Source organism: Ailuropoda melanoleuca, chromosome 15, assembly GCF_002007445.2.
Source record: "Ailuropoda melanoleuca isolate Jingjing chromosome 15, ASM200744v2, whole genome shotgun sequence".
In the NCBI taxonomy this organism is placed as follows: domain Eukaryota; kingdom Metazoa; phylum Chordata; class Mammalia; order Carnivora; family Ursidae; genus Ailuropoda; species Ailuropoda melanoleuca.
In genome coordinates this window covers 85,093,864-85,121,769 of record NC_048232.1, presented here as the reverse complement: position 1 = coordinate 85,121,769, position 27,906 = coordinate 85,093,864, and the positions used below count along the sequence as shown (strand labels likewise).

General features: G+C 45.8%; 1 protein-coding gene across 1 annotated transcript in view; it reads left to right on the top strand.

Annotated features, from left to right (window-relative positions):
• The first annotated feature begins 3,131 nt into the window (after positions 1-3,131).
• The window catches only part of ARFGAP3 (ADP ribosylation factor GTPase activating protein 3), a 41,806-nt gene continuing 17,031 nt past the window's right edge, over positions 3,132-27,906 (top strand). Inside the window, exons 1-12 of the mRNA XM_034643690.1 lie at positions 3,132-3,185; positions 4,361-4,429; positions 5,058-5,176; positions 11,879-11,951; positions 12,946-13,077; positions 14,191-14,274; positions 16,523-16,613; positions 21,053-21,112; positions 22,393-22,439; positions 23,040-23,182; positions 26,220-26,348; positions 26,784-26,906. Of these exons, the coding sequence (XP_034499581.1) occupies positions 3,132-3,185; positions 4,361-4,429; positions 5,058-5,176; positions 11,879-11,951; positions 12,946-13,077; positions 14,191-14,274; positions 16,523-16,613; positions 21,053-21,112; positions 22,393-22,439; positions 23,040-23,182; positions 26,220-26,348; positions 26,784-26,906 (1,124 nt within the window). The remainder of the gene's footprint in view (positions 3,186-4,360; positions 4,430-5,057; positions 5,177-11,878; positions 11,952-12,945; positions 13,078-14,190; positions 14,275-16,522; positions 16,614-21,052; positions 21,113-22,392; positions 22,440-23,039; positions 23,183-26,219; positions 26,349-26,783; positions 26,907-27,906) is intronic.

Sequence of the window (27,906 nt, the reverse complement as noted above, 5' to 3'; positions counted from 1 at the left end):
GGCTGGGCCTCCGTGCCGAACCCGCGGGCGGCCCCCCCTGCGGCAGTGGCCGCGGCCGCGGGAGGAGGAGCCGGCCCGGCCTGTGACACGTCGCACTTGCGGCCGCGGCGCCTGGGCCTCGCCTGGGTCCCGGCCGCGCGCCGCCCCCAGCCTCAGCAAGGAGAGGGGGAGGGGGCGCACATCGGGGTCCCGGGCGGGGCAGGCACCTGGGGGTCCTGGGGACGGGAGGCGATAGCATCTGGGGGTCCCGGGGGCGGGGGGCATACACTTATGGTTCCTGACACCGGCGGGGGAGCACACACGGGGGCTGCTTTTGGGGGTGGAGGAGTGGACCCCGTGAGTTCCTGAGAGAGCTGGGGGCGAGCTCGGGAACCCCCCAGAGAAGACTGGGGAGCACACATGGGGGCTCCTGTGAGCGGGGTGGACACCGCAGGCCACCTGTGACCCAGCTGGGAAGCACGCACCGGCCCAGAAACTCCAGCTGGCAGCGCTGGGCGCTTGGGAAAGCTCGACTGGCCCCCTCCGCACGGTGGAGCTGACCTCTGAAGTTCCTCTGGGGTGCCTGTTGGAGCCTGGTTGGTCCCCTGTGCCCTTTGATGGCAGCCTCAGTTTCCCTGTCTGATAAAGCGACTTAGTGGTCTCTGTGATGGCTTCGAGCTCTTTTCTCTTGTTAAGAAGGCCCACCGCCTACCCTCTCTCTGTCTTCCCTTTGGGTCTCTTTGGAGATTGCGGTTTTCCTTTTCCTTTTTTTTTTTTTTTTTTATCTCAGAGGTTGTTTTCTCCTCTGTGACTTTTACAACTTTTCGCAACTGGCTGGATATGTTGTGATGACACATCGGGCTAAAGTGACACCCTCCACCGAGGATTGCAGGTCAGGCTGGAACCTGGAGAGTGCAAAGGGCTGTCAGTGTGTCAGCGTGGACTCTCCCCTCCCCTCCTGTGACAAGAGTTTGTCTGGTCCCCACCGTCACCTCCAAAGTGAACAGCTGTTAATGATCATGGTCATGAGCTATGACATCATGGCATGGAAAGATCCTGAGTTTTATATTAGATGTCTTTAGGTCTTGGTGGAAGGAGCCCATATTTTTACAGACAAGGAGTAAGAAAGGAAAAAGTTTATTGGAGGTGTTGTCTGATGAGTGTAGGAAAGTCAGGAGAAAGGCTTCAAGAATTCTTTAGTGCTATTTTCTTTGCTGTTTTCTTGATTTTCAATTGAGATAACCTGCTTATAGGGAGTGGTTGCTGTATAGACAAAATTAGGATCTGCAGTTAGCAGCGTAAAAGTTACATTTTTTGTCTGCTTTATCTCAGAACCAGTGTGTGTTCTCTTTGAATTCACCAGAGGGAAGGCGCCCTCTTTAAAATAAGAAGTCTTTGTCTTTATGACACTTTTGAGGGATTTGTGTGGACTTGCTGGTGACTGTGTTGCCTTGGGCAGGTTACCCGACCCCTTTGTACCTTCTTTCCTCCTCTGGAAATGGAGGCCTGAGCAGGATCTAACTCAGGGTGTTATTGGGAGGATTAAATGAGAAAATCCAAGAGAAGCACTTAGAGCAGTACCTGCATGTGCCAATCTTTAATAGCGTCAGGCATTTTTTGTTACAATCTTTATGATGAACAACACGCCTGTAGAAAATTTTATATTAATAAGATTAATAAAAGCACGGGGCAAAAATTAATTTTCCGGTAATGTTCCGCAGTCCTCTGCTACATTTCTTAAGAGTTTTCATTTGATTGTTAGTAAGAAACCATTACCTAAGCAAAGATGAAAACTAGTTTTAATAATATGGAAGAGTTTGGGGAACAGGAAGCATTCTTCCGAAGGGGCTGTAAAAGAGAGCTGTAAGACACACAGATGGGGGTTACTTCAAGAGAAACAACTGGGTTTACTTTTAGACTATGTTATCTGGCTTCTTTATCTCTCGGGTGATGAATATTTACTCTGGATCAAGGTTTTAACCCAGAAGGGTCAGTGTTCTGGTTTGAGAAATCCTTCCTTGTCTCTGTGTTCCTTAGTTTTATTGCTTGATTGCTTGAGTTACTCTGTCAGCAAGTATCCGTTGAGCCCCTGCAGTGCGCTGGGCACTGTGCAGAGCGGTGGGGCCCACCGATGGAGAGGGAGACCGGCTCCTGCCTTCTGGGAGCTGTCAGTCTAGCGGGCGGAAGACAGATAACGGCCAGCCCGGCCAGCCAAGCCGTGTGAGAGGCAATGTGGTGAGGGGTGAAGAGTGAGCTCTGGGGCGCACGTCCTGGGGTCTAGTCCCTGAGATACTGCTCCTCCACGGTGATGCTTAACTTCCTAAGTCCTCAGTTTTCTCTAAAACGGGGATGAAAACTGCACTTACATAATTTGCAGAGAATACAAAATGTGTGAGATGAAAATGCAGGGCCCTTGTTTAAAAAGTGTTGAGAACGTCAAGATGAGACAGCGGAGCATTAAGCAACCATGGGCTTTTCTAAGTGTGGGGCGGTGGGCAGCCGCACAGGTCACACACACGCCCTTCAGAAGCTGGCCTCCATGCGGGAAGTGATAATACCTCCTTATAGGGACATTACAGTGGTCCGGTTGGTCAGCAGCAGTGCCTGACACGGAATAAACACTCAGCATTAGCTGTTGTTTCTCTAGTACTTGTTCTCATCATTAGGCAAAAAAACTGGGAAAGGGAGAGAGAGAATCTTAAGCAGTGTGGAGCCCACCATGGGGCTTGATCTCACAACCCTGAGACCGTGACCTGAGCCAAAATCAACAGTCCAACTGAGCCACCCACGTGCCCCAAAGGCATTATTTTTCATCACCATAGGAAGCGATCCTCTGCTTAGAAAACCATATCTCAACTTAGGTTTGGGGTTGCCTGTCGAAACAGTGCAGTCCCCACTCTTAGAGCACAGCCTCGTCCTCCGGCATTCGTGAGAGCCAGACTTGGGTTTCTTAGCGCCTCCTGAACTCAGGCCCCACAGTTCCTGATCTCCACCACCCCTCGGAACTATCCCACCGGCCTGTATTTGCGTGCAGCGAGTACTTGGTGCAGGCTCCGTGCTCAGCTCAGGTGCACAGGAGGGCCCCCGGACTGGAGCTACATTCTGGCAATTCCTCATCCTAGCTGGCGGGTCAGGAGGGTGCTGAGACCGGCATGGTTAGAAGGCTCTCTGCTCTCTTCTCAGCCTTGCCCCAGACCACCTCAGGAGTGAGTCTCAGTCTTACCTGTTCTAGGCTCTGCACCATCTCTGTCGTCACCTCCCTCCACAGGGCCACTTCCTACATAGGCTTTTGTCACTTACTGCCATTGAAGATTCTATTCTTGTGATTTCAGTTGCCTCTTGGACCTCTTTTTTTTTTGGAAAACTTTCTGTATCCTGTCCTTGCTTCCAACTTTCAACTTATAACTAATTGTCTTTCCTGCTAAGCTGTGGGCTCCGTGTGGGACGACCTTCCTGAGCTACCTCTGTATGTCTGCTTTGTGCGTCCCGGATACTTACTTGGTAGTGAGTGCACGACTCTTAGTTGAGTGAGTGGGGGGTTCAGATGGCCTCTTGCTGAGGGACAGCACCTTGGGCAGAGTTGGTCACACTGTGTGGTGTCCCATGGAAGGGGATTCCTTACCTTACATGCATAAGGCCCGCACATGGCTTGGCAGGGGGTAGGGACTCGGCAAGTGTTTGTGGGATCTGTGAGGCTAGATATTTCTGGATAGCTCAGTGCCTGCCATGATGGTCTGGCATACAGCCAGCAATCGATAACACCAAAGTGAATGGACTGGCACCTTCTGTGTCCGTTGTCTCTCCAGCCCCACTGTTCGTGCATGCTTAATGTGAGCCCCTCATGGTGAGGGGCTTTGGACAGTCCGCTCATGTTTTCACTTTGGTGTCGCCCTCAAGAGGCCGGAAGCCAGATCTTTCTTGATGACTAGAGTTGGAAGAACCTTCACATAGGTGGCTCTGTCTATAAAGTGTATCTAAAATATAGGGCTCTTTTTCTGGAAAAAAAAAATGAAGTGTTCTCTTACTAGTGGAATTTTTGCTATTCTGTTGTTCTGACTTTAATTAATTATAAATACTGATTTCCGTGACAAACTCTGTATATTTTAAAGTTGTTTTGTGCTCCTGTTGTCAGGTGCTGTCAGATGAGGAACGTGTGACTTCAGTCAGTGTTGAGGGAGGAAGGCCCTGGGTCTCCTGAGGTTGCCATCGAGCTTTCAGCTGGGACTGCCCTCTCTGAAGCCTGGGGCTCCCGCTCAGAAGCTCACTCATGTGGAGCTCAGCCAGCCTCCGCTCCTCACTGGCTGTCGGACTCATGGCCTCAGTTCCTCACACTTGAGGTTCTCCGCTGGGCTGCTCTCGAGTGCTCCAGAATGGTGGCTAGCTTCCTCCAGAGCCAGTGATCCAAGGGAGAGAGATAGCAAGAGGCAGAAAGGACGTCACAGTGTCTTTGGTAACTTAATCTCAGAAATGACCTACTGGCACTGCTGTGTTATTATTGGTCACAGACCACCCTGCCCAGTGAGGGGGGGTTCCGCACCTGCCGTCTCGTCTGGCTGGGGACGGGAGATGCGTGAGTGCTGCCTCTGGTGCAGAGCCACCGTCTGGAGGGCCACAAGGCCTTGAGCGTTCCCAGCAGGGGGACGTCCTGGCTAGTGTGCACGTGCCTGGTAGGAGCCCGGTTGATGCTTAATTAATACGATAAAATTATACATAATATGATAATAAAAAAATTGAAAGTTGAGATTTAAAAAATTCGAGGTCAGATTTTTTTTATTTGAGAGAGAGAGAGCATGAGCAGGGAGGAGGGTCAGAGGGAGAGGGACAAGCAGGCTCCCCGCGGAGCAGGGAACCCAATGCGGGGCTGGATCCCAGGACCCTGGGATCATGACCTGAGCCAAAGTCAGACGCTTAACCAACTGAGTCATCCAGGTGCCTGTAGGTGAGATATTTTGTAAAAACCAGTTTAAAAGTGGAAAGGTGAGGCCACTTTCAAGGTAAACCCTGTATTGTATCCTGTAAGAGGGCTCGTTTGGCTAATATGAATTAATTAATAACCAAATTTTGAAATTTTCTTTCAGGTGTGTTTTGATTGTGGTGCCAAGAATCCCAGCTGGGCGAGTGTAACCTACGGGGTGTTTCTTTGCATCGACTGTTCAGGGTCACACCGGTCACTGGGCGTTCACTTGAGTTTTATTCGGTAAGTGAGTCTTCTCTCGTCGTGGGTGGGAGTGATCCTTTGGTTACACAGCTCCTTCCCCCCTTTTTCCTTCATGTTTGCTTTGACATCAAGTAGAATGAGAGGCTGGCTATGAGTTATAGAGATTTAAGTCTTCCTAATTAGGTGAACAGGGAAAATGAATTATTTTCTCTTAGTTACTGTTCTGCAGAGCTCTGTGTCAGGGACCTGGGGCCGCAGTGCTGATGACGGAGTCAGAATGGAGGATTCAAGACATTGTTCTCCCTTTATCACCTTGTAATAGCCGGCAGCTCAGGAATCTTACTATGACACATTCGTGATAGAGAAGGATCGGGGTGTGTGGGTCTGGCACACGCCCCATCAGGAGGAGAGCTGATGCAAAGGGCGAGAAGCCCTCATTATAGCGTGGGTATACGTCCAGCACAGTCCTGCAGCCCTGGCTCCCAGGGTCACTGATCTCACAAAGCCTGAGTGAGTGATTTTTGTATGAATTTTAGTGACAAGTTCATGCTTGCAAAAAGAAAGTCTGTCTTTATTTATCTGCAGACCTGGGCTGCATTGGCTCCTCCTGGAGAGAATGTATCTTCTGCTCAGCCTGGTAGTAGCCTCGATGGGGCTTTGGTGTGTACTTCCTTGGGCACAGCCCCGCAGTCCAGTGAGGGGCTGAAGTGCCCTTGTGGGAAGTACAATAAATTGAAATAGCAAAAGGATCCCTAGGGAGGCTCAGGACTTGGAAGCAAAGCCTGCACTTCATCCCCCATGGGCCCTGGCCAGGACACGTTCTGCAGGGCACCCCTGAGCAGCCCTGGCTCAGATCTCCATTATCGCTGACCCCCTCCAACCAGTTCACCGGTTCCCCTGCCACTTCTTTTTTCAGGGAAGGAACCAAGGAGGCAGGCAGGCTATTTGGGATTGTGGCGAGTGGTTTTATTGTATATTATGACGTAAGGAATACTGATACAATGTGATTACTATGAAAAGCATTAGTTCCAGGGCGCCCGGGTGGCTCAGTCGGTTAAGCGTCTGCTTTCAGGCTCAGGTCATGATCCCAGAGTCCTGTGATTGAGCGCCCCCCCCACTCAGTGGGGAGCCTGCTGCTCCCTCTGCTGCTCCCCCTGCTTGTGCTCTCTCTCTCACTCATTCTCTGTCAAATAAATAAATAAAATCTTTAAAAGAAAGCATTAGTTCCTATAGGGTAAAATCAATTATAATTTGTGATGAGATATTTTATATGATGACATAAAAACTATATAGTACAAATAATAGCTTAATTTTCTTTTTTAATATATTAACCTAAAAAAACCTTTCCTTTTTTTTTAAAGATTTATTTATTTATTTATTTATGTATTTATTAGACAGAGAGAGACAGCCAGCGAGAGAGGGAACACAAGCAGGGAGAGTGGGAGAGGAAGAAGCAGGCTTCCAGCAAAGGAGCCTGATGTGGGACTCGATCCCTGAATGCCAGGATCATGCCCTGAGCCGAAGGCAGATGCCCAACGACTGCGCCACCTAGGCGCCCCTTAAAAAAACCTTTCTGTTGTACTTTCATGAGTTCTTTTTTCAGAAATCAGTTCATGGAGGCATGATGGGCTAAATATTTATAGCTGTATAACTCCATAGTAATTAATTAGAAAAGGGAGTCCTTTTGTGTGTTCTTCCTGGTTTCAGAGTATCTATCCATTTCTTGTCTTTTCTTTTTTCTTAGAGATACTGGTCCCAGAATATTTTGAATATACTACCCTGTTCTTGTCTCTTTTTTTTTTTTAATTTTTTTTTAAGATTTATTTATTTATTTATTTATTTATTTATTTGACAGAGAGAGACAGCCAGCAAGACAGGGAACACAAGCAGGGGGAGTGGGAGAGGAAGAAGCAGGCTTCCAGCAGAGGAGCCTGATGTGGGGCTCAATCCCAGAACGCCGGGATCACGCCCTGAGCCGAAGGCAGACGTCTAACGACTGAGCCACCCAGGCGCCCCTTGTCTCTTTTTTTTAGTGTTGAGGTTATTTACTTGCTATGGCAAGTTTCTTTTTAATACACTTCCCCCCCACCCCTGTCCAGTCCCCGAGCGGTTGTTACTAGTGAACATAAGACAATACATAATTGGCTGTCTTCCTTTGTTCTTCCCTCTTCCTCTCTGCCGAGTTCCGCCCATTATGATCTGGGCCTCCCTTTGCCTCACCACCAAAGCAAACCTCAGTTTAAACCACTCCAGGAAATCTGACGTGTTCCCGGGTGAGGGAAGGACTGACCGGGTGAGGGAAGGACTGACCGGGTGCGGGAGGGACTGACCGGAAGCCTGATGAGGCTGGACAGCAGAGTCTGCTTGGGCTGCCGCAGGTTTAATGACTAGCCTTTAAAACGTCAGATGAATATAACTATGAATCACAGTGTTTATAAATGATTCAGAAACAGTTGTGTAAAAAATCCCATATAACTGGAGGACAGCTGTCTGGGAGTTGGGCAAGCGTAAGTCAAGGATGATAAGGGTAGGGTTTTTGTTTTTAAGAGGTGGAGGTTTGCTCTTTAGGCATTTTTTATTGGTTAAAACAATTACAAATACTAGCTCAATGGGAAAAAAAATCCAAGCAGTTCCAAAGTTCATAAAGTAAGAAGTCCTTCCTCTTGAATCCCTTTCTCCTCTTCTCTCCCCCGCTGCCAGACACACACATACACACCCGCACACACTCCCAAGCTCACCGTGGTGCTCCCCAGGCATGAACAGATGCACAGTTTGGCTTGAGTGGAATGTTTATTTAAATGGAGATTTGGGGTTTTTTTCTTTGAAAGTAGAATTTCGGGTCAACAGTTGTACAAAGGAAAAAATTGATGTACTGTTGCCTTTGCCAACCAACAAGGGAGAGGTGGGTTAGGCGTCCACGGCAACGGCCAGCCGCCACTTGGAGCAGAGTGGGTGTAACCGGCCTGGCCCCAGCCCAGCGCCTCTTGGGGCTTGACCTCTGCGCCTTAGCTCCTGGGGCAGCTGTACCTGGCCGTGCTCCCCTCTCTGCAGCTCTGTTCCTCCTCAAGTTCACTGTTAAGCATTTCATGAGTTTATGAAGGATGAATGGAATCTCGTCCTCCCTGCAGTGGGCTGAGGGGGCAGGGACAGGCTTAAAAACAGCATGAACAAGAGGACAGACTGTCAGGTGCCATCCAGGACATGGAAGCAGGACCACATCTACTTCTGAGGAAGATTAGTCCAAGTTGAAAGGAGGAAGTGACACTTGCAATGAGCTTCGAAGTTTTGGTGAGATTTTGATAATGGAAACAAGGCAGGGAAAAGGAGGTCAGCACTCAGACTTTAAGGAAAGGTTTAGAGGCTGGAAAGAGGGAAATGTGGCTAATTTTTATATGCATAGGAAAATGAGGTGATGAAGGATTCCAAGGGCAAAGATTCGGCTGACCTTGTGGAGGGTCTTGACTGCCAGGCTGGAGCCTGTCCTTAACTGCTGAGGCATTGAAGAGCGAATGCAGGCAGGCTGGGCCGTGGGCGCAGCGGGTCCCCCAGACATTGGCCTGGCAGTGCCCAGGGGGCGTTAGGAGAGAGGGCACCCCCGTCACCATCCCGGACCGCCTCTGCCTGTGCTCCTTCCCTCTCCATGTTTCCGTTTCCTTCCCTTGAGTGAAGGGCCGAATCATCTGGGTACCTGCCCAGTGGATGTGAGGGGAGAACCGTTTTGTGGTGTGAGCGTAGGAAGGCATGGCCTCCTATTAAGCACTCAGGCCAGTTACAAACAGCTGGCTGCCTGGAAGCTGTTCCCGGGCTTGTCTGCAAGGAAATGTCTGGATTAATTGTGGTAAATGGATAAAATTCCATTTAAAATGTTTCATTACATGATAACTTCGTCATGTTTATTTGGTGAGATTCCTTCTGATTTCTAAAATCTATTTAAATGTTCTACTTAACAAAAAAATACTGAGTTTGGCAGCCATTAGTGAAGCTAATTCATGCAGAGTTTTTTTAATACTATTTATTTATTTGAGAAAGCGCAAGTGAGCACGAGGGGGGAAGGGGCAGAGGGAGAAGCAGAGAGAGAGCAGGGAGTCTGATGTGGGCCTCAATCCCAGGGCCCTGGGATCATGACCTGAGCCGCCCAGGAGCCCCGAATTCATGCAGTTTTGTTTTGTTTTGTTTTAAAGATTTTTATTTGACAGAGAGAGACACAGAGAGAGAGGGAACATAAGCAGAGGGAGAGAGAGAAGCAGGCTTCCCGCTGAGCAGGGAGCCCGATGCAGGGCTCGATCCCAGGACCCTGGGATCATGACCTGAGCCGAAGGCAGACGCTTAATGACTCTGAGCCACCGAGGCGCCCCCAATTCATGCAGTTTTAAGGAGGTCCTATCTTGACTCATAAGGATTGTAGAGGTCGTGGAAACCTGTTTTCTCATTTACCTAGTTGGCTAACAGGAGCTACTTTGTCAAAGGGACACTAATTCTTCAACTGTTCTTACTTCCCCTGCTTTACTGTTTTCTTAGCATTGTCACAGACTATTACCTTTCACACGTCTTAATCTAAATTACAGGTAAAATAACCTAAAGTAAGTCACCTCCTCATGTCGGGCACTCAGGAGCAGTGAAGTTTCCTCTTAAGGAGGAATCCGTTGTCACAATCCGTTGGCATCAAAACCTTTTATTTTGAAATTCCAGCATAATGAGAGAGAATCCCTGGCAGGCCAGGTCAGGAGTAGTTAGTTTTTTTTTGTTTTTTTTTTTTGTTGTTGTTTTTTAAATGGGAATAGGCCCTGATTTTTTTTTTTTAAAGATTTTTTATTTATTAATTCAACAGAGATAGAGACAGCCAGCGAGAGAGGGAACACAAGCAGGGGGAGTGGGAGAGGAAGAAGCAGGCTCCCAGCAGAGGAGCCTGATGTGGGGCTCGATCCCAGGACTCCAGGATCACGCCCTGAGCCGAAGGCAGACGCTTTATGACTGAGCCACCCAGGCGCCCCGTGATGAGGAGAATTTTAACCATATGGGATTTACCATGAGCCAGGCACTTTCTAGATATTAGCTTATTTGATTCCTACAAGAATGAAATAGATCATATTATAATGATCACTGCTTTGCACGTGAGGAAGGTAGGCACAGAGAGGTTCAGTAAGTTCTCCAAAGTCACACAGCGAGTCATGGCAGAGGTGAGATTTATTCTCTCTCAGTCGGTCTCCAGAGGCCGGCCGTGCTGGTAACTGCCACCCTGTGACAGAGTGGGATGGGGCTGGCATCCGACTGGGACTGAGGGAGAGCCATGAAAATGGGACTGAGCAAGATCTATCAGAAAAAAGATTTCAGAACAGGATATATGATTCAGTCACATTGCTTGGTCCTCAAGTTCTATAAGATTTTATTCTTGCCTTTGGGAAATCTGTTGCTTGTAAAGGGTGGATTAAATTGTCCTTTTTGTGTATCACCATGAAGTGGATTTGTCATATGGATGTGTGATAATAATATGTATTATTATTCTTAACGTAGCTGTTGGCTTCAAAACAACATTCTAACATTTACAAAGGTTAAGCAGTACAAAAAGGTGTGGAAATTAGGATGTGGAAGGGCAGCATAAAAGGAGGCCTTTAGTGCATCTGAAGCTTCTTTCTACCTTCCTATTTTGTACAGGGTACTCCGCCTGTACCCATTAAAAATGTCCACATTCCTTACAGTTAGCGTAGGACAAGCTGTTGTTGAACATGGGACAGCTTTGCTTTTTGCTCATACCTGTGGATTTGATATAAAGACTTCTAACATCGTCGTATGTATCTTCATGTACAGTAATCACTCAGTGAACTTTCATTGTTGAGAAATACAGTTATTGCCTTTCCCCTGCCCTGATCTTGTCTCAGATTACAGATAAGTAGGGCTAAGGTGTGATAGGGGGGAAGACACTTAAGTTTTCCCTTTAAGAGCACTAAATCCTGAGTTTTCTCCTCTCCCTGATGGTGGTGACATTGGGTAGGTCCCTTCCACCCAGTGATAAGGCTGTGAGCATCCCGGAGGCTCCCGTTAGGGGTCACACTGGACAAATGGATAGCTGATCTGAAAAATTCGGAACAGTACATCTATTTTGAGCAGAGACACGTTACCAATTTTTAGATCAGAAGCCACTGAGGATGCGGGGCCACGAGTCAATGGTTCCAGCGGCCCTGGGAAGCTTGTCATGTCCCTGCGCCCTAGAAGAGAAGCTGGCTGGAGTCCGTGCAGCGCAAGGTCCTGCTGGCCTGGCCTGGCCCGTCTGTGGTCAGGCGTGGAGAGGAGCGGGCGGCCACCTCCCCCCCACACCTGGAGACTTGGCTGCTAGGAAGGATGAGAACGGCCAGGAGCTGCCGGCACAGCCATCATGCACCCTGCAGACCCAGCATCGCATGTCACTGTTAACACAAACTTAGAAGTCTTCAGGACCCTGAAACTCATGGAACTCTTTTTTTTTTTTTTTTTTAAAGATCTTATTTATTTATTCGACAGAGAGACAGCCAGCGAGAGAGGGAACACAAGCAGGGGAAGTGGGAGAGGAAGAAGCAGGCTCATAGCGGAAGAGCCTGGTGGGGGCTCGATCCCATAACGCCGGGATCACGCCCTGAGCCGAAGGCAGACGCCCAACCGCTGTGCCACCCAGGCGCCCCAACTCATGGAACTCTTGTTTTCTAAAGTGTAGTGGCCTGATTCTGGGGGGAAAATGTGTTAATGTTTGCAAATATTCTTTCCCTTTAGATCTACTGAGCTGGACTCTAACTGGTCTTGGTTTCAGCTGCGATGCATGCAGGTTGGAGGAAATGCTAATGCAGTAAGTTCACCTTAGACATGCTATTTCCCTTCTTGTATAAATCCGTGTTAGACTAGGAAGGAAGCTCGGTATTCGCATGTACGAGCTTGGGGGGCCCTGACGGATAGCAAAGTCCGGAAGGGCTCGGCAGTGGATGGCCCTGGTGACTTGTTTATCCCCAAGTCTATGAAATACCTAGTCCACACAAACCTCTGGGCTAGGTGCGGGGTTACAGTGACGGACAAGACAAACGGGATCCCCATCTTAGCTTAGTAATTTCTGGGTAAAAAAATAACTTAAGTGTCCAGTTAACTTACAGTTTTAGAGCAGATTTCCTTAACTCCCCTTACAAACCTAAATAAGGATCCTCAAATATGTTAAACTTCATTTACAAATTCAGTATATCTGATTAATCAAACTGAGTTGCTCATACAGGTTTTTAGAGTGCCTACTTGAATTAAGATACGAATTCTGTAATTCATGTCTGAATAGGGACCCTTCTGAGGTAGTTAAACATGGTTTCTTCTGATTGTTTAAACATTTGTTTTACCACCTTGCTTATGCTGTGGTCTCTGTTCATGAAGATATAGTTCTGGGCAAGGTGAAGGTCAGCATAGCTCCTAACCAGTTTCAATTAGTAGAATTCCAATTGAAATGAATTTCTCATGAACGAAAAGTAGTCCGGAGTGGAAAATGTCCCCCGAAGTAACAAAATAACCCAGAATGAGAGAGGTGCTTTAATGGAGGAACGAAGGGCCAGTGATTTCATTTTGTAATGTGAGTCTCGTGTCCAGTTTTACCAAAATATTAATGTTGCATGTGTGGAAGGCATTCCGTTTACAAGAAAAAGTTTATATTAAATTATGTGGTTTAAATTTTTTTGTAAATTATGTGCTTTAATTACTTTTGTTTTCACTAGTATTTTCCAAAAAATCCTTCATAACATGAAGTAATGTTTTCGGTCATGTTAGATTTAATGCAGTATTGCTATTAATTTGTGTATTTTCCTCCGTAGTCTTCCTTTTTCCATCAACACGGCTGTGCCACCAATGACACCAACGCCAAGTACAACAGTCGCGCTGCTCAGCTCTACCGGGAGAGAATCAAGTCGCTGGCCTCCCAGGCGACGCGGAAGCACGGCACGGACGTAAGTCATTGACGGGTTGGGTTGTCTCCTTCACATGAACATTTATTTCAGTAAAAACGTGGTTTTAACCATCCCAGATAGTAAAACTTTCTAACAGGATTCTCTTGCAAGGAAACAACCTATAGCTGATTCTCATTGTTCGTGGAAGTCATGCTCTGTGAGGCTGCTGGGAGCCCTGAATTAGGAAATGCCGAAGCATTGCTCCCAGGGGAAATAGAGGGCTGGGTTCCTACAAGCTTCTGGTCACGACGTTTCCTTCAACGGAGCAATACGTAACCTTATTTTACATGTGCTTCTGCTTAAGGACCCCTTATTGAATATATTATGTAGCTCTAAGTGTGTGATACTTAATAGGATATTAATGTAATAACATTTAACAGATAATAGATAAAATTTAATACTTGAACTCCCTGCCCACAGCACTATATATAACTCATGTCCGAATGAAGCTTACCTAACACGTATTTTCTCTATAAGGCACATCACAGCCTCCGTGTGCTTAGGAGCCCTAAGTAGGACTTAAGCACTAGGCTTTGGGGCCAATTTAGACAATGAAATCACCAACAAAGCACAAAAATGTGAAAAACGTGGCACTAAGTAGACCACAGAAAGGACACTTACAGTGTGAGACCTAACGCAAGAAGGCAGAGCAACCCCTCGTTCTCCCTCAGCCGGGAACGCGTACCTCGGGTGGCTCACATTCTTCGCGGATCCGCACGTCTGCGAAGGACCGCAGACATGTCTCAAGCATCAATTTGGGGGTCACAAGTAAATTATGGCAAGTAGGTGAATTTGCAAATGTGGAAACCACTATTAATGAGGATTGGCCATACTTTGGAACCTGCACTTAGAAACTGAGTCCTCGATTTCTCCTTTTCAGAAATGGCTTGTGAATCTGGTACTTGATATCCTCAAGGTTTGGATGCAAAAGTAACTGGATTGATAGATTACTAGAAGGTGCTCAGGGGCCCTGCATAGGCCTGTTACTGACTGTATAGTAGTAGAAAGTACCAATCTTCAGCAAACAGATCTCTAGAAAGGGAGTGGGATGATTAAATAAAACCTTTTAAAGCCAGATGAAGGGCTAAGTGGTGCTTTACGTTTTGGTTCTAGCTGTGGCTGGATAGCTGTGTGGTTCCGCCTCTGACCCCTCCGCCAAAAGAGGAAGACTTTTTTGCCTCTCATGCTTCTCCTGAGGTATGTGTTATGCTTCATACAATTGTAAAGCCTGCTTACTCTTACATTTACGAAGTGTATATATTTAAATGGGTATATATTTAAATGTTTCACTTAGGAGACAGGCTAAGCTGCTGTAAGAAACAACCCTGAAATACAGTCTCTTAAACAAGATAGAAATGAATTTGCATCAGCATTTCTGAAGTCGGTCGTCCAGGGTTGACCGAGGGAGGGATTTATTTGGCTCTTCTTCATATGTTGGCTTCCGTCTCCCGGTCCAAAGTGTCTGCTCCAGTTCATGACCTTGTGTAGCAATGGGAAGGGGGCAGGTATCTAGGAAAGCAAGTGCCCCATCCTTTTACTAAAAAATAGTAGCGGTAGGGCACATGACTTCTGCTCGCATCTTAGTAGCCAGAACTTAGTTGTATATCTATAGCGAGCTGCCAGGGCAGTATAGAAAGATGAAGGCAGGGGGCGCCTGAGTGGCTTGGTCGGTTAAGTATCCGAGTCTTGATCTCAGCTCAGGTCTTGGTCTCAGGGTTGTGAGTTCAAGCCCTGCGTTGGGCTCTGCACTTAAATAAAAGAACGAAGTCAGTACTGACGCAAGGAAGTAGGAGCTGGCACCGAGCAAGCCTCCAGTAAATGAGCCAGAATCAAGTTGTATCAGTTGCTGACCCTTGATTTTTTTGGTAATTATAATGTGCACATACATGTTCATTGACAAAGCAGTTACTAGAAGTCGTTACCAAACAAGAAGGGAACAGAAAGCAAAAGAAAAAATGAGGTATTCTGTCACAATCTGCACCTCTTGTTTATTTTTATTTTTTAGATTTTATTTATTGAGAGAGAGAGTATGGAGGGGGAGGGTCAGAGGGAGAAGCAGACTCCCCGCTGAGCAGGGAGCCCGAGACGGGGCTTGATCCCTGGACTCCAGGATCATGACCTGAGCCAAAGGCAGAGGCTTAACCAACTGAGCCACCCAGGCGCCCCTGTACCTCTTGTTTAATATAGAGCAAGGTATGGAATATGCATGACTGGTAGCTGAGAAGTGTTAGGAATAGAAACGACAGGCTAAAAGGAAGAGAGAGAGGAACAGTTTGATGTGCACAAGTGTTGGAATTAGTATTCTATGAACTCACCTTTATTTTAGTATCTCTCTGTACGCACACACACACACGCAGACCCACACAATGGAGCACTGGTGACAAATATGTGTGTGTCCCTGGGTGACTACACACACAGAAGTAGTACCCGCCTCTGTCCACCGAGGGGCCCAGAGACAGGCACACCCAGCACCCCCATGTTGATTTCTAGATGCCAAGAGGAACTAGGACTACCTGAGGAGAAATGGCAGATTTAGGACTGGGGCTGCTGGGGCAGCTGAGCCTGGAGTGTCTTGTAGGGCTGGAAGGTAAGGAAGTGCTGGGCAGAGGGGGTGGCAGATAGAGGAGGGCATGTGTAAAGCACTCAGGAACCAACCCGAAAGAGTTCCCAATGGTCAAAGCTGGAACAATTTCAACAGCAAACTAAGTAACGACCGTTTGGATTATAATCCAAAGAATAAAATAAATACCCACAAGTCTACACTAATATAAATAGATGATTGAATAAATAAACAAACGAAGAGAAGGGATGATCTTCTTACAGAAAAATTCAATCATATATATAGATGCTCTGCCCTCAGGGCAAACTTGGTGACTTGCTTCTCAGGACTAGGGGATGGGAGGGGGAAAATGGTACCTTTACTGGAGAAAAGCCTGGCAGGCACCACCTGATTTATCATGATTTGGTGATCGTAATTGAAGTATAATTAACACAACAGTGTCATATTAGTTTCAGGTATACAATACAAAGATTCTACAACTCTGTGCATTACCCAGTGCTCATCAAGATAAGTGAGCGGTTGGGGCACCTGGGTGGCTCAGCCGGTTAAGTGTCTGACTCTTGGTTTCGGCTGGGTCACGATCTCGTGGGTCATGAGATTGAGCCCCGCATCAGGCTCTGCGCTCAGCGGGGTCGCTGCTTCAGGTTCTGTCTGTCTCTCTCTCCCTCTGCCCCTCCCCCCCCACGTGCACACACTCACTCTCTCTCTAAAATACATACATAAATCTTTTTTTAAAAAAAGAATAGACATGTTTTAATATTATCTTTCCTTTCCGCTAATCCAAGATACTTAGAAGGTGACTGTTAACTTACTAGCTTTTCCCCTGCTTTGACTTTTTTGTGACTTTCCTCACTTTGCTTACCGATGACTCTTCTCACCTTGCAGCAGGCGAGTGGCACAGGCTGGGCATCGGCACAACCGGAAGCGTCTTCTTTGCCACCGAGGAATGTGGAAACCACTCCAGCTAATAATGAAGGTAGTCTTCAGAACTGTCCTGTAATGCTCTCCTTTGGTTCAGTGGTGTGCTGTGAAACGAATAGAAAATCAGATCCTTGGGGCGCCTGGGTGGTGCAGTCGGTTGAGCATCCAGCTGTTAAGTCGCGATCTCAGGGTTGTGGGATCAAGCCCCATGTCGGGCTGGTAGATGGTAGAGTGGGGGGAAAATTAACTGAACAGGGAATATGATCTCATCTTTATAAAAAACGAAACAAAAACATATACACACGGAAAACATTCTGGAAGGTACATACCAGATTGCTCACTGGGGAGCGCAATTACTGAATGAAGTACTTTTACCTTCAACTTGATCCATGTGTGAAATGAGTGAACTTTTGTAATGAGTATATGTTACTTCCATACTCAGAAAACAAGATTTCAGTTTTAAAAACGGTCATGTAAATAGTTGATACCTAATGATTTGCATTTGGTGATTTTATTATAGGATTTTATTTATTTATTTAAAAGATTTTATTTATTTGAGAGGGAGAGAGAGCGTGCACGAGCAGGAGGGGGAGAGGGAGAGGGAGAGAGAGAATCTCAAGCAGAGCCCCATGCAGGACTCGATCCCAGGACCCTGAGATCCTGACCTGAGCCGAAGCCAAGAGTTGGACGCTTAACTGACTGTCGCAGGCAGGCGTTCCGGCATTATATTTATTGTAAATATACTTACATCAATTGCTTGCATTTAAAAAAAATCACTTGAATAACAAGGATCAAGACCTCAACTTTTTCTGTTTTAAGATCGAACATTTTTTGTTAGCCAGAAAGTTCGTGTAAATTAACGGCACCATTTGACGGCTGTGCAGGACACCCCTGGGCTGTGGCGCCAGAAGCGTGGGCTGTTATAAACTGAGCCTGGAACTCCTTTTGGGAACTTCGTGTAATAGGAAGAACCAAACATTCAACCAGCTTTATGACTAAGATTTTTGAGACACTTTCTGGCAAGGGTTTTACTGGAGGGTTGGAGAGTGACTGGTATTTATCGAGAAGAGAGTCTTAGAACAGTGGTCATTCAGGTCTCTGTGCGAGTGGGGTCGGGGAGCATGCTGGAAGGAAAAGTCGCTTCATGTGTACTGAATTCTAGGTAAAAGGGTAGGAATGTCTGAGATTCCATCAAACAGCAGATTTTAGGATGCCTGTTTTTAATGTTACTGGTCTTAGGAGTCGACCTATCAGCAAACCAGGATGGGAACATTCTGCATCCTGGGGACGGTGAGTGAATGGGATTGGGAAAAGTGTCTAGCATTTTGGAAAAAATAAGAAAATAAAGCAGAATTCCTTCTTTACTCTTTACATCAACCTAAATTCAGTTGGTTTACTTAAATATAAATCATGAAAATATGAGGTTACTAGAAGAAACACGGGTGAAGCTTTTCTGTGCATATTCAAGCCTCGTGAGAGGAAGAGATTAACAAATCTGTTAGAAATACAACATTTCTGTTCTGAAGAAATGGTTTAATGACAAGTGATAAACGCTTGCAGTCTGTATGTAAATGAAAAGCTTGTTTCCTTAATATGCGAAGGACCCTGGCATGGCTGGGTTTGGTATGATGGGCAACCTGTGGGGTTTTTTGCACATTTCATTTTTTGTGCGTACGAACCCTAAATGCTTGCTAAGAACACATCTCTTAAGTGGCGTTTCGCTTTTCAGTTCCTTAGACCCGCACCACACTGCAGCCACACCGGCCCCTTGGTTCTTTCCTGTGTTTTCTTTATGTTTTGCTTGCAGTGGGGATCTGCCCCCTGGTAGCCATGTGGCTGCCTGCCTCCTGGAGTTTCTGCTCGAGGGCCTGTTGTTAAGAGGCCACGTCCACCCCACAGGCACTCCGGCCACTACCACATTTCTGCGTCTGGTCTCGCTTGTAGTGAGGCACCTTGGTTCTGGGAATGACCCTCCCCCATTAGCTCATGGGCTTTGAGCAACTCCAGGGAGAGGTGGTTTTTTAAGATAAAGAGTCTGCCTGAGCCCTTGATCGGTAAGACAAAATAATCCCGACACAGTCCTGACTAACGCAGAGAAAAGGCAGACTTTGTACCTCCCAGAGTACGGAAGACAATGTGAATGCTGTTCTTACAACTAATTAGCATAAAAGGCCTTGAAGCTCACATGCCACGGAAGCCCGTGCACCCTCTGGAGTCCAGGTGTCTCGTTTGTTTTACTACCAGGAGACAAAGGTAACTACACGCAGAACAAGATCTTGTTATTGTACATATTTTATTTTTTTGAGATTTATTTATTTATTAGAGAGTGTGCTCGTGTGCAGGTGGGGCAGGGGCAGAAGGGGAGAGAGCATCTTCAGGCAGACTCCCTGCTGAGTGCGGAGCCCGAGGTCATGTGGGGCTCTATCTCATGACCCTGAGATCACAATCTGAGCCGAAGCCAAGAGTTGGACACTCAAGCAACCAAGCACCCAGGCTTCCCTGTTGTAAATATTTTAAAATCTACATTCTCACCTGAAGAGTTCCTCCTGAAGGCTTTATTGTTTAGAATGCCACCGCCCCTTGCCCCCTGCAGCAGCATTTCCTCCTCGGTTCCCCACCAGAGTCTCACCAGCAGCTCTCAGCTCTCCAGGCTGAGCCCAGCATTTCCCTTGTCAGTGTGGGGCGACAGGGTGCAGTCTTGAGTCAACTTAAGGGTTACATAATGAAAAGGGAGATCAAAAGAATTGTGACCAATGGAATGTGGGACCTGACATCCTCTGCCTAAGTGTCCTTATTCCCTGGCATTCCTCCAGTGCCCAGCAGTTCCTGGCCCGTGGTAGGTAATAAGAAATGTGTAGTCAGCCCTTTTTCCACAAAATGCCATTGTTCTCACTCATCCTGCTTTGCCTACTCCAATGCCTTAAGTAGAGTTTACCTTTTAAATATTTACAGGGGCTCCTGGGTCACTCAGTCGGTTAAGTGGCTGACTCTTGATTTTGGCTCAGGTCATGATCTTGGGGTCCTGGGATCGGCTCCTTGCTCAGCGGGGAGTCTGCTTAAGATTCTCTCTCTCCTCCCTCTGCCTCCCCCCACCTGGTGTGTGCCCTCTCTCAAATCTTTTTTTTGAGAGAGAGCACACGAACAGGGAGGGACAGAGGGAGAAGGAAAGAGAGAATCTTAAGCAGACTCCACATTCAGCACAGAGTCTGACATGGGACTTGATCTCACAGCCCTGAGATCATGACCTGAGCCAAAATCAAGAGTTGGACCCTTAACCGACTGAGCCACCCAGGCGTCCCAAACAAATTTTTAAAAATAAAGAAAAACTTATAAGATATGTTTCCTCTAAATCTCTGTCAGGCCTGCCATGTTTTAAATAACAGCTTTATTGACATAAAATTCAATACATCATAAAATTTACCCTTTTTTAAACTCTTCAGTTCAGTGGTTTTTGTGTATTCACAAAGTTGTGCCACCATCGACACTGTTTTCTCCAGAACATTTTCAGCAGCCACCAAAGAAAACCTGTACCCGTGAACAGTCCCCATTCTGCCCTGCTCCCCAGCCCTGGCAACCGCCAGTCTGCTTCTGTCACTAAGGATTTGCCTGTTGTAGACATTTCATCTCGATGGGATCCTACGGTGTCGGGCCTTCTGTGACCAGCTTCTTGAGCTTAGCATCATGTTTTCGAGGTCTAGCCATGTCGTAGCAGGTGTCAGGACTTCATTCCGTTTTCTGACCAAGTAATATCCCGTGGCCTGGATAGACTGCATTTTATTTATTCATTTTTTAAAAGATTTTATTTACTCATTTGACAGAGAGAGCACAAGTAGGGGGAGCAGCAGGCAGAGGGAGAGGGAGAAGCCTGCTCCCCCCTGAGGAGGGAGCCTGCTGTGGGGCTCGATCCCAGGATCCTGGGATCATGACCTGAGTCGAAGGCTGATGCTTAACCGACTGAGCCACTCAGACGCCCCTTGTTTATTCATTTTTAAAGTAAAATTAAGATAACAAAATATTTTTTAAATGAAGACATAATAGAGTTTCCTAATCATTTTTTAGGCAAATTAGAAAACAGCACAGATTTCCTGGCACCTGGAAATTTAGGTTTCTATCACTGATAAGATTGGCGTTGTAATTTACAAATATTAACATATATTGGGTGTATAATCCACATATGTACTGGGTATCTCAGAGCAATTCATTTTACAACACCAGATCATAAGGTAGAATTTCGAATAATTAGAGACCACTAACATTTTTATCCAATAAAGCAACTGGATAAAAAGTATACTTCTGTTTCAGTGGACTTTTAAATCAAAATTCTTTTTTTTAATCAAAATTCTTATCATGATAAAATAGAATATGGAACTAGACAGAAAAACAATCTGGCAAAATGGGGCAAGATATGTGGAACCGAGAAAGTACAATTTATTACACATTCAAAGCGCGTTTGAGGAGTGTGTTTTCTACATTAATAGTATATTTACCTTTCAGGCGGACCAGAGCGAGGACCGAGCGTGGAAGGTCTTAATGCACCAACGAAGGCTGCTTTAGGTAATAGGCCTATGACTCCACGTTCTGATTTAGAGAGTAAGATTCATTAAGACAAAAATTTTGTAGACTTAATACGGCATCGTGACCGTTAATCTATTAATAAGATTTTATTGAGTGAAAAAATGCCGTTCCATTTCAGCCAGCTTGAGGCCCGTGAATTGCCTGCCTGAAGTTGCTGTTGGTGCCGTTGATTTGCTCATTTGTGTTTTGCTGGTTTGTTCCCAGTGTGAGCAGAGGGCAGAGCAGCCCCGTCATTCCCGTTGACTCAAGAACTCCTAGTATTTTCTTGTCTTTCTGATTTTACAGTGATCTTTAATGTTTCGTTATCAGAGAATTACATCCTGAAATCAGTGCATATTACGTGGCATTAATTGGAAAGCAAGTACTTGGGCGAAAAACAGCTAAGCTATTAGAAATGTTCGGGTATTTTCATCCTGCGTTAACAGCCTTGTGGGAGGTTGGGGGCAGATTGTGTGACTACTGCCACGCGCATCCAGAAGGAGGCGATGGAAAGAGAAACTTCCGTAGATCTCTTTCACACTTGAAATGTAATGATGTTAAATTCTCATTAGGGCTAGATTTGAATCTTCGTTGTTTGTGGTTTTATGCTGTCTTTTCCTATTAAACCACATTCTCATCTTCGTAAGAAAAAAGTTAAAATTTTATTCTTACTGAATCTCGTAAACATAGAATATATAATCTATGATTAAAGTTTACCCAGAAAACAATTTTTAAGGAACTCTCTCTTAAAGCATCATATATTTTCGTACAATTTAGAAGGTACTGCTACTAAAATAATGGAATGCTTCATAATTTGTATTGATTAATAGATAAAATCTGTACGTAAGTCAAGGTGAAAAAACATCACTGCTTTAGTTGCATACATAATGCCTGGCTAACTTAATATTTTTAAGTAATTCTAACAGTTTTTGAAGAGCAGATCTTAGTAGAGCTTGTTCTGATGTACATAAGAAGTGCTCCTGAAGAAAGCTTTATATGGGGCCAGGCCGGGCTCTCTCTCTCTTCAGTGTGGTATGCAGAAAACGTTTTCTCTGAGTTTGGATACTACTTGGAAATACCGAGAAACTCCATTTAACCAAGCTCTTAATGTGAAGTACACTGATATGCTTGAGCCTCCTGGGTGACAAAGCCATGTGGAAAATGTTACAGTCTCTTAAATAATGATATGCAGTGTCTTAAGATTTTGTTAAAGGTACACTAAAAATAGAAAAATTGTGTATTTCTATTGGGCTGACTTTCTACTTTTTATTTTTTGGCAGAGGTGTCCTCTCTCATAAAGAAGAAACCAAATCAAGCTAAAAGAGGAGTGAGTATCGTGTGTAAATACCTGGTAACTCAGCTCTGAAATAGCCCACGCTCTCGAGAGAGCCGCCTTTGTCACTCCCATATTGTGTACGATGCACGTGGCTTTGAGGAAGAACCTGTGCTTTGTGCAATGAGGTGAATGTTAGACCTAGTGAAGATTTTCTAGAATGAGTGTTCGACAACATTTTTCTGTCGACAGAATTCTTTTAAAAAATCAGCGGAGGCTCTGTGGGAGTCCCTGTCATATTTGCATTTCTATAAGTGATACCCTTGCTCCAGGCTTGGAAGGTTGCTGAGCTTTCGGAGACCACGACTCCCTTTAGAGTCCCCGCTCTGGAGGCAGGCACCAAGGCAGCCACTTTGTCGCCTCGTGGCTGCGTGATCGCATTCAGGTCACTTAACTTGCCTCGGCTTGAGCTGCTCATCTGTGAACTGGGGCTGACAGTAATGCCAGCTTGACAGGGTCGTGAGGACTAAGTGAGAGAACACATGTAAAGTGCAGGTCACAGTGCCTGGCAGGTAATATAGCTCAGTACGTGTTAGCTGTTGGTACAGAAGCTCTCAGCAGTTTGGGTAGAATCTGATTCTATTTATCTTCTAGCTTGGAGCCAAAAAAGGAAGTTTGGGAGCCCAGAAAGTGGCGAATACATGCTTTAATGAAATTGAAAAACAAGCCCAAGCTGTAGATAAAATGAAGGAACAGGAAGACCTTCTGGCCAGGGCGGCACCTAAGGAAGAATCAATGTAAGTTTACCTTAGTTCCAATAGTGTGTTTTTAGTGAATGAAACCATTAATCTGTTAATCACACAACTCTGAGGTTCGCTTTCCAGATGCCATTTTATTTTATTTATTTGTTTGTTTATTTGTTTATTTATTTATTGGCTGCTGGGGAGGGAGGCTGCCTGGATTGGAGAAATTGGAATGATAATGTGGAGCACCTTAAAGTCAGGCCAGTCGTTTTACATTTTATCCGAGAGGAGCACTGGAATGAAGGGGTGCATTTTGGAAAGCGAGTTCGGTAGTGAGATCGGGATGCACAGTATGTGGGCCAGACGCTGGAAGCCGGGAGGCCAGTCAAGGGAATGGCTTAAGTATGCCCTGAAGGCTCTCAAGAGGCCCTGTTCGTGTTGGGAACAGAAGAGCGGTGAGGCCGTCTGCAGAGTGCCTGTGCTGGATAGAAACAGTCACAGGGAGAGGAGAACGCAGGGTGAGCACAGCACAGAAAGGAGAGGCAGCTTGGGTTCCTCGTTCTTACGTGTGTTTATTTTACTTCTATGGTATTTTCTCTTCTCTTCATGTGTATTCCATCAGTTCTGGCTTGAGTTACTGTAGACGGCATAATGAAGAAAATAATAATGCTTATTTTATGCGGTTTGACGCTTTGAGGATGAACTTAGTTCATGCTTCTGCAAGTGCACCAGACAATGCCTGATGCAGGGGGAGGGCTCAATTCGTGTGATTCTTACTGTTCACACTAACAGTTCCCGGAGGGACTTTCTGGTTGCTAAGCCCCGAGGATTTGAAGTTGTTATTTCTCCTTGTCATTTAACTCGAAGAACATAGGGGGCAGCACTAAACTGTAGTTAGGCTAAATACGGTTTGAAATGCTTTCTGTGACATGTGCGTCCTTGGGTCACAGACCTCGCTTTAATTTCTCTGTGCTAGGTTCTCGACCCTGGGAAAGCGGGGGGAAGGTCAAATCTGAGGCCTCACACTGACTGCTCCTCTTGAGGTTGGGAGTGGGCCGTGTGCAGACTGCTAGGCTGTGGTTTTGCTGGAGCGTGGAAAATCCAGTGGAGCCTGGAAAATCCAGTGGAGCCCATCCGAAGGCGGGGAACGCAGGAAGCACCAGCTTCCTCCCTGCGGGTCGGTGGATGGAGATTAGCACAATAATGTTAGCAGCACCCCTGCCTTAACTGGTAGCTTTCTTTAGGACAGTCAGGTACGGCATACACGCAGAGATGGGGCCCCGGGGGGTTCTGGATCTGATTTGGGAAGCGGCTTTTTGGGCCACGTTCAGGACAGCCTCGCCCGAAACACTGTCCTCCCTCTCAGCCCCGGGCAGCCCAGTTCTACCAAACTAGGGCTGCACCAGCCCAAGAAAGTACACACATTTTATCCTGAAGATGCAACAAGCCTCTTCCGCAAGTTCACGTTGTAATGGCTGTGAATAGTTACTTCAGCTCAGTAGGCTGTCAGGAGCAGCAGTTTTCTCTCTCGTCGGCCTGTGAAATTCTAACTGTCCATGCACTAGCCTCGTCCTCACCGCCTGGCATGCAGTTCCTGGGCCCCCCCTCAGAGCGGTCTGCACAGTCGGTGGGGAGAGTGGGAAGAGGCAGAGCTGCTCCCCTTGCTTGATCTCAGTGGCCTAACGCCCTCCCTTGAGCGGGGACCAGAAAGGGCTCCCGCACTTTGAGAAACACGAGTCCCGACTTCTTAATTCCATCGGTGTGACGGGAGGCCTGGGCAGTCAAGTGCATGCTTTTCATGGGCAGGAGACCCAGTCCCATGTCAGATCTGGAGAAGAAAAGCTCTCCCATCTCCTCTCTCCCTAGTAGCACCTTTTCCCCCCATCTATTCATCCTCTCCAGAAGAATCTGGTGCTACCGTTTTATCTATTCATGATTTTCAACAGATCTGTTGTCTTCCTCCAAAAAGTATACTCAAAGCTATTACTTATTTTCTGAGTGATAAAATTGAGTACATTGCGAGAATCTGTTCGGTAGGAATAATAATAAAGAGAGCAAACTACCAGGTCAAAAAAAAACAAATCGTGCTTGGCTTACTAAGGAAGAAAACAGCAGAAGGATCTTTTTTTTCCATTTTTTTTTTCCTATTTTCTGTTGACTATGTTTTTCTAGTAGGAAATTCCGTTGTCATTCGCTAGTAATACAGAGAAATGTATTTATATTAGTATGGAATTCACACAGTGTCTTACGAGGAATTCACGACATTTTACACAATTTTATAAAATGGATAATAGCTTAGAGTTCCTGATATGATGGGTACGTCACTTTTCAGGACCCCGACATTTTGTTGCTGTCTTACTAATATGAAATACTCTTGTTATTGCTAATATAGGCATAGTTTTCTTTGTGAAAAATTAAGTATTTATAACATTTTTAGAAATCTGGGGGTCGGGGACAGTGGCGTATGCCTCTTTTTACCCCTGTGATGCATCATTTGTAACAGGCTCTTGATAAACCGATCTTTAGTGTCTGACTTGCAGCACAGTTTTAAATGCTCTCAGAAGCCGGATGATATAGAGATCTTCTGAAGAATCCTTTTGCAATTAAGTAACTCCTTCTTAATTTATCTGTTTGTAAAGTCAAATACATATAAGAATGTGGGTGGGTGTATACTTAAAACCAAGCAAACCAGTGAGACTAACCTACTTTGGCTCTATAATGTGCAAGTGTAAAGAAAATATTTATCCAGGTAAGGAATTCTGCTTTTTACTATCCTGTAGGACATAATTTCTGTGTGTAATATGTAATTCTGTAGCAGGTGGTATAGACCATTGTTATATGATGATGGCTGATAGGAACTAGAACAGTTCGGCAGCAACCAAAAGTGGCTGTAAACTCATTCAAATTTTCTTGAGCGTCTGCTCAAAAAAGACCTTTAGGGGAAGAAAGTGCCAATTTGCCTTCCTAATTATTAATTATGGAAAGCAGCACAAAGCTCAAATTACAAGCGACGTGTTTAATTTTGCGTAGTGCTTTAACTGGAGAACACAGAATTAAAGCTAAATTAAGGAGTATTTGGTTTTTCTGGCAGCGTTTCGTCACTGCGATTAGCCTATAAGGATCTTGAAATTCAAATAAAAAAGGACGAGAAGGTGAACATGAGTGGTCAAAAAAAGGTAGAGTCAGAGAGACTCGGCATGGGATTCGGAAACTGCAGAAGGTACGTGGCTTCCAGGATTTAAGCCGAGTTGCTGATCGTGAATGGCTTTTCCTTATTAACGTCAGCTTGAAAACTATTTTTTCTTGATTCCTTCCCTTCTTCGGTTTTTTCCTTTAAATGTCAGCATAGCATGAAAAATTCCAAATTTGAATCTCAGAAAAAAGGAAATAGGCCTGACTCGTCACTAAGCGGACGCCATAGACAGAACTGAAATGTGTGACTGTGTTTTGTGTAATTAGTTCCAGTCCTCGCTAAGGATTTTCAACGCTGATGCCAAAAGATACACGTACTGTTTTTATTGCTCATGCTTTTAACCCCACTAGTACATTTTTGTTGTTGTTGAGAATATAGATTAAAATGTGCATTCTTCAGTGAACAGAGGTGTCTTCATGAACGAATGTAATTTTTCCCCATTTTATTCTCTGTTTTCTCAAGTGGTATTTCACATTCCGTGACTTCAGACATGCAGACCATTGAACAGGAAACACCAATCATAGCAAAACCCAGAAAGAAGTACAGTGATGACAACGATGATTCATATTTTACTTCCAGCTCAAGGTAATGTGCTAAAAATCAACCGTGATGTGTTGTTTTGAAAGGCAGCGAAAGCTGTGGACTGACTCGCTTATTTGCATTAGGAGCAAATTGCAAGTCCGTTCATTTCATTGCTTTCTAAAGCTTAGCTGGAGTCAGGGGTGTCCTTTGGGGAAGAGAATTGGGGAAACATTCACAAGTGGACCGTGCTTGCAAATATTAAGATGTTTGAGAATAAAAATCATCAACCGAGAGTTAAAGTTAGAGGTTGGAATTTATGTTTATCTGAGCGTGAAATTGGAGAAAAAAGCAAGATCCCAGAGGTCCAGATCCTTTTGCTTCAGAATACCCGTTTCCGGAGTCTCCAGCGGGCAGGACAGAAGATTAAGTGAACACTGCTGTGTGTGTATCGAGTCGTGGAGAACACTAGTGTGCTCTGAGGGCTCCCAGGGTAAGCCGGCTTCCGGCGTGTCGGCTTTCACCGTGAGCTCAGTGTGAAGCCGACCGTGGCTGAGTGCGGTGGTTCAGGCTCAGGGGCTTGAGGGGCAGGGAGAACAAGTTTAAACTTGAACCGACTCCCCTTGGGGGAGGTTCTTCTGAGAACCTGACCGGCACGGGGAGAGTCCCGCTAAAAAGGCACCACATACGCCTGGGCTGGTAACTGGAGGTGGGCACCGGCCGGGGGCACAGCAGTAAGAGTGTAGGCCCCTTAATGACTGTGTGACCCTGGCCAAGGTGCTCAGCCTCTCGGTGCCACAGCTTCCTCGTCTGTAAGTTAAGGATACTGGCGTCTGCCCTGCAGTATTGTGTGATGAGGAGGGGACATGAATTCGTGCAAATGGAGTGTCTGGAATAGTGCTGCACTATTATTCATGTTGTGTTTAGCTGCTGTTATGATACAGACATTCAGTTCAAGAGACAAGGGACCCAGTTTAAATGTTTAATTAAATGTTGTTAGATACTTAACCACATTGAGGGCCTCCTTCAAGTTTGGAGGTCGGGAAAATCGAAGGAGCGCCTGTCA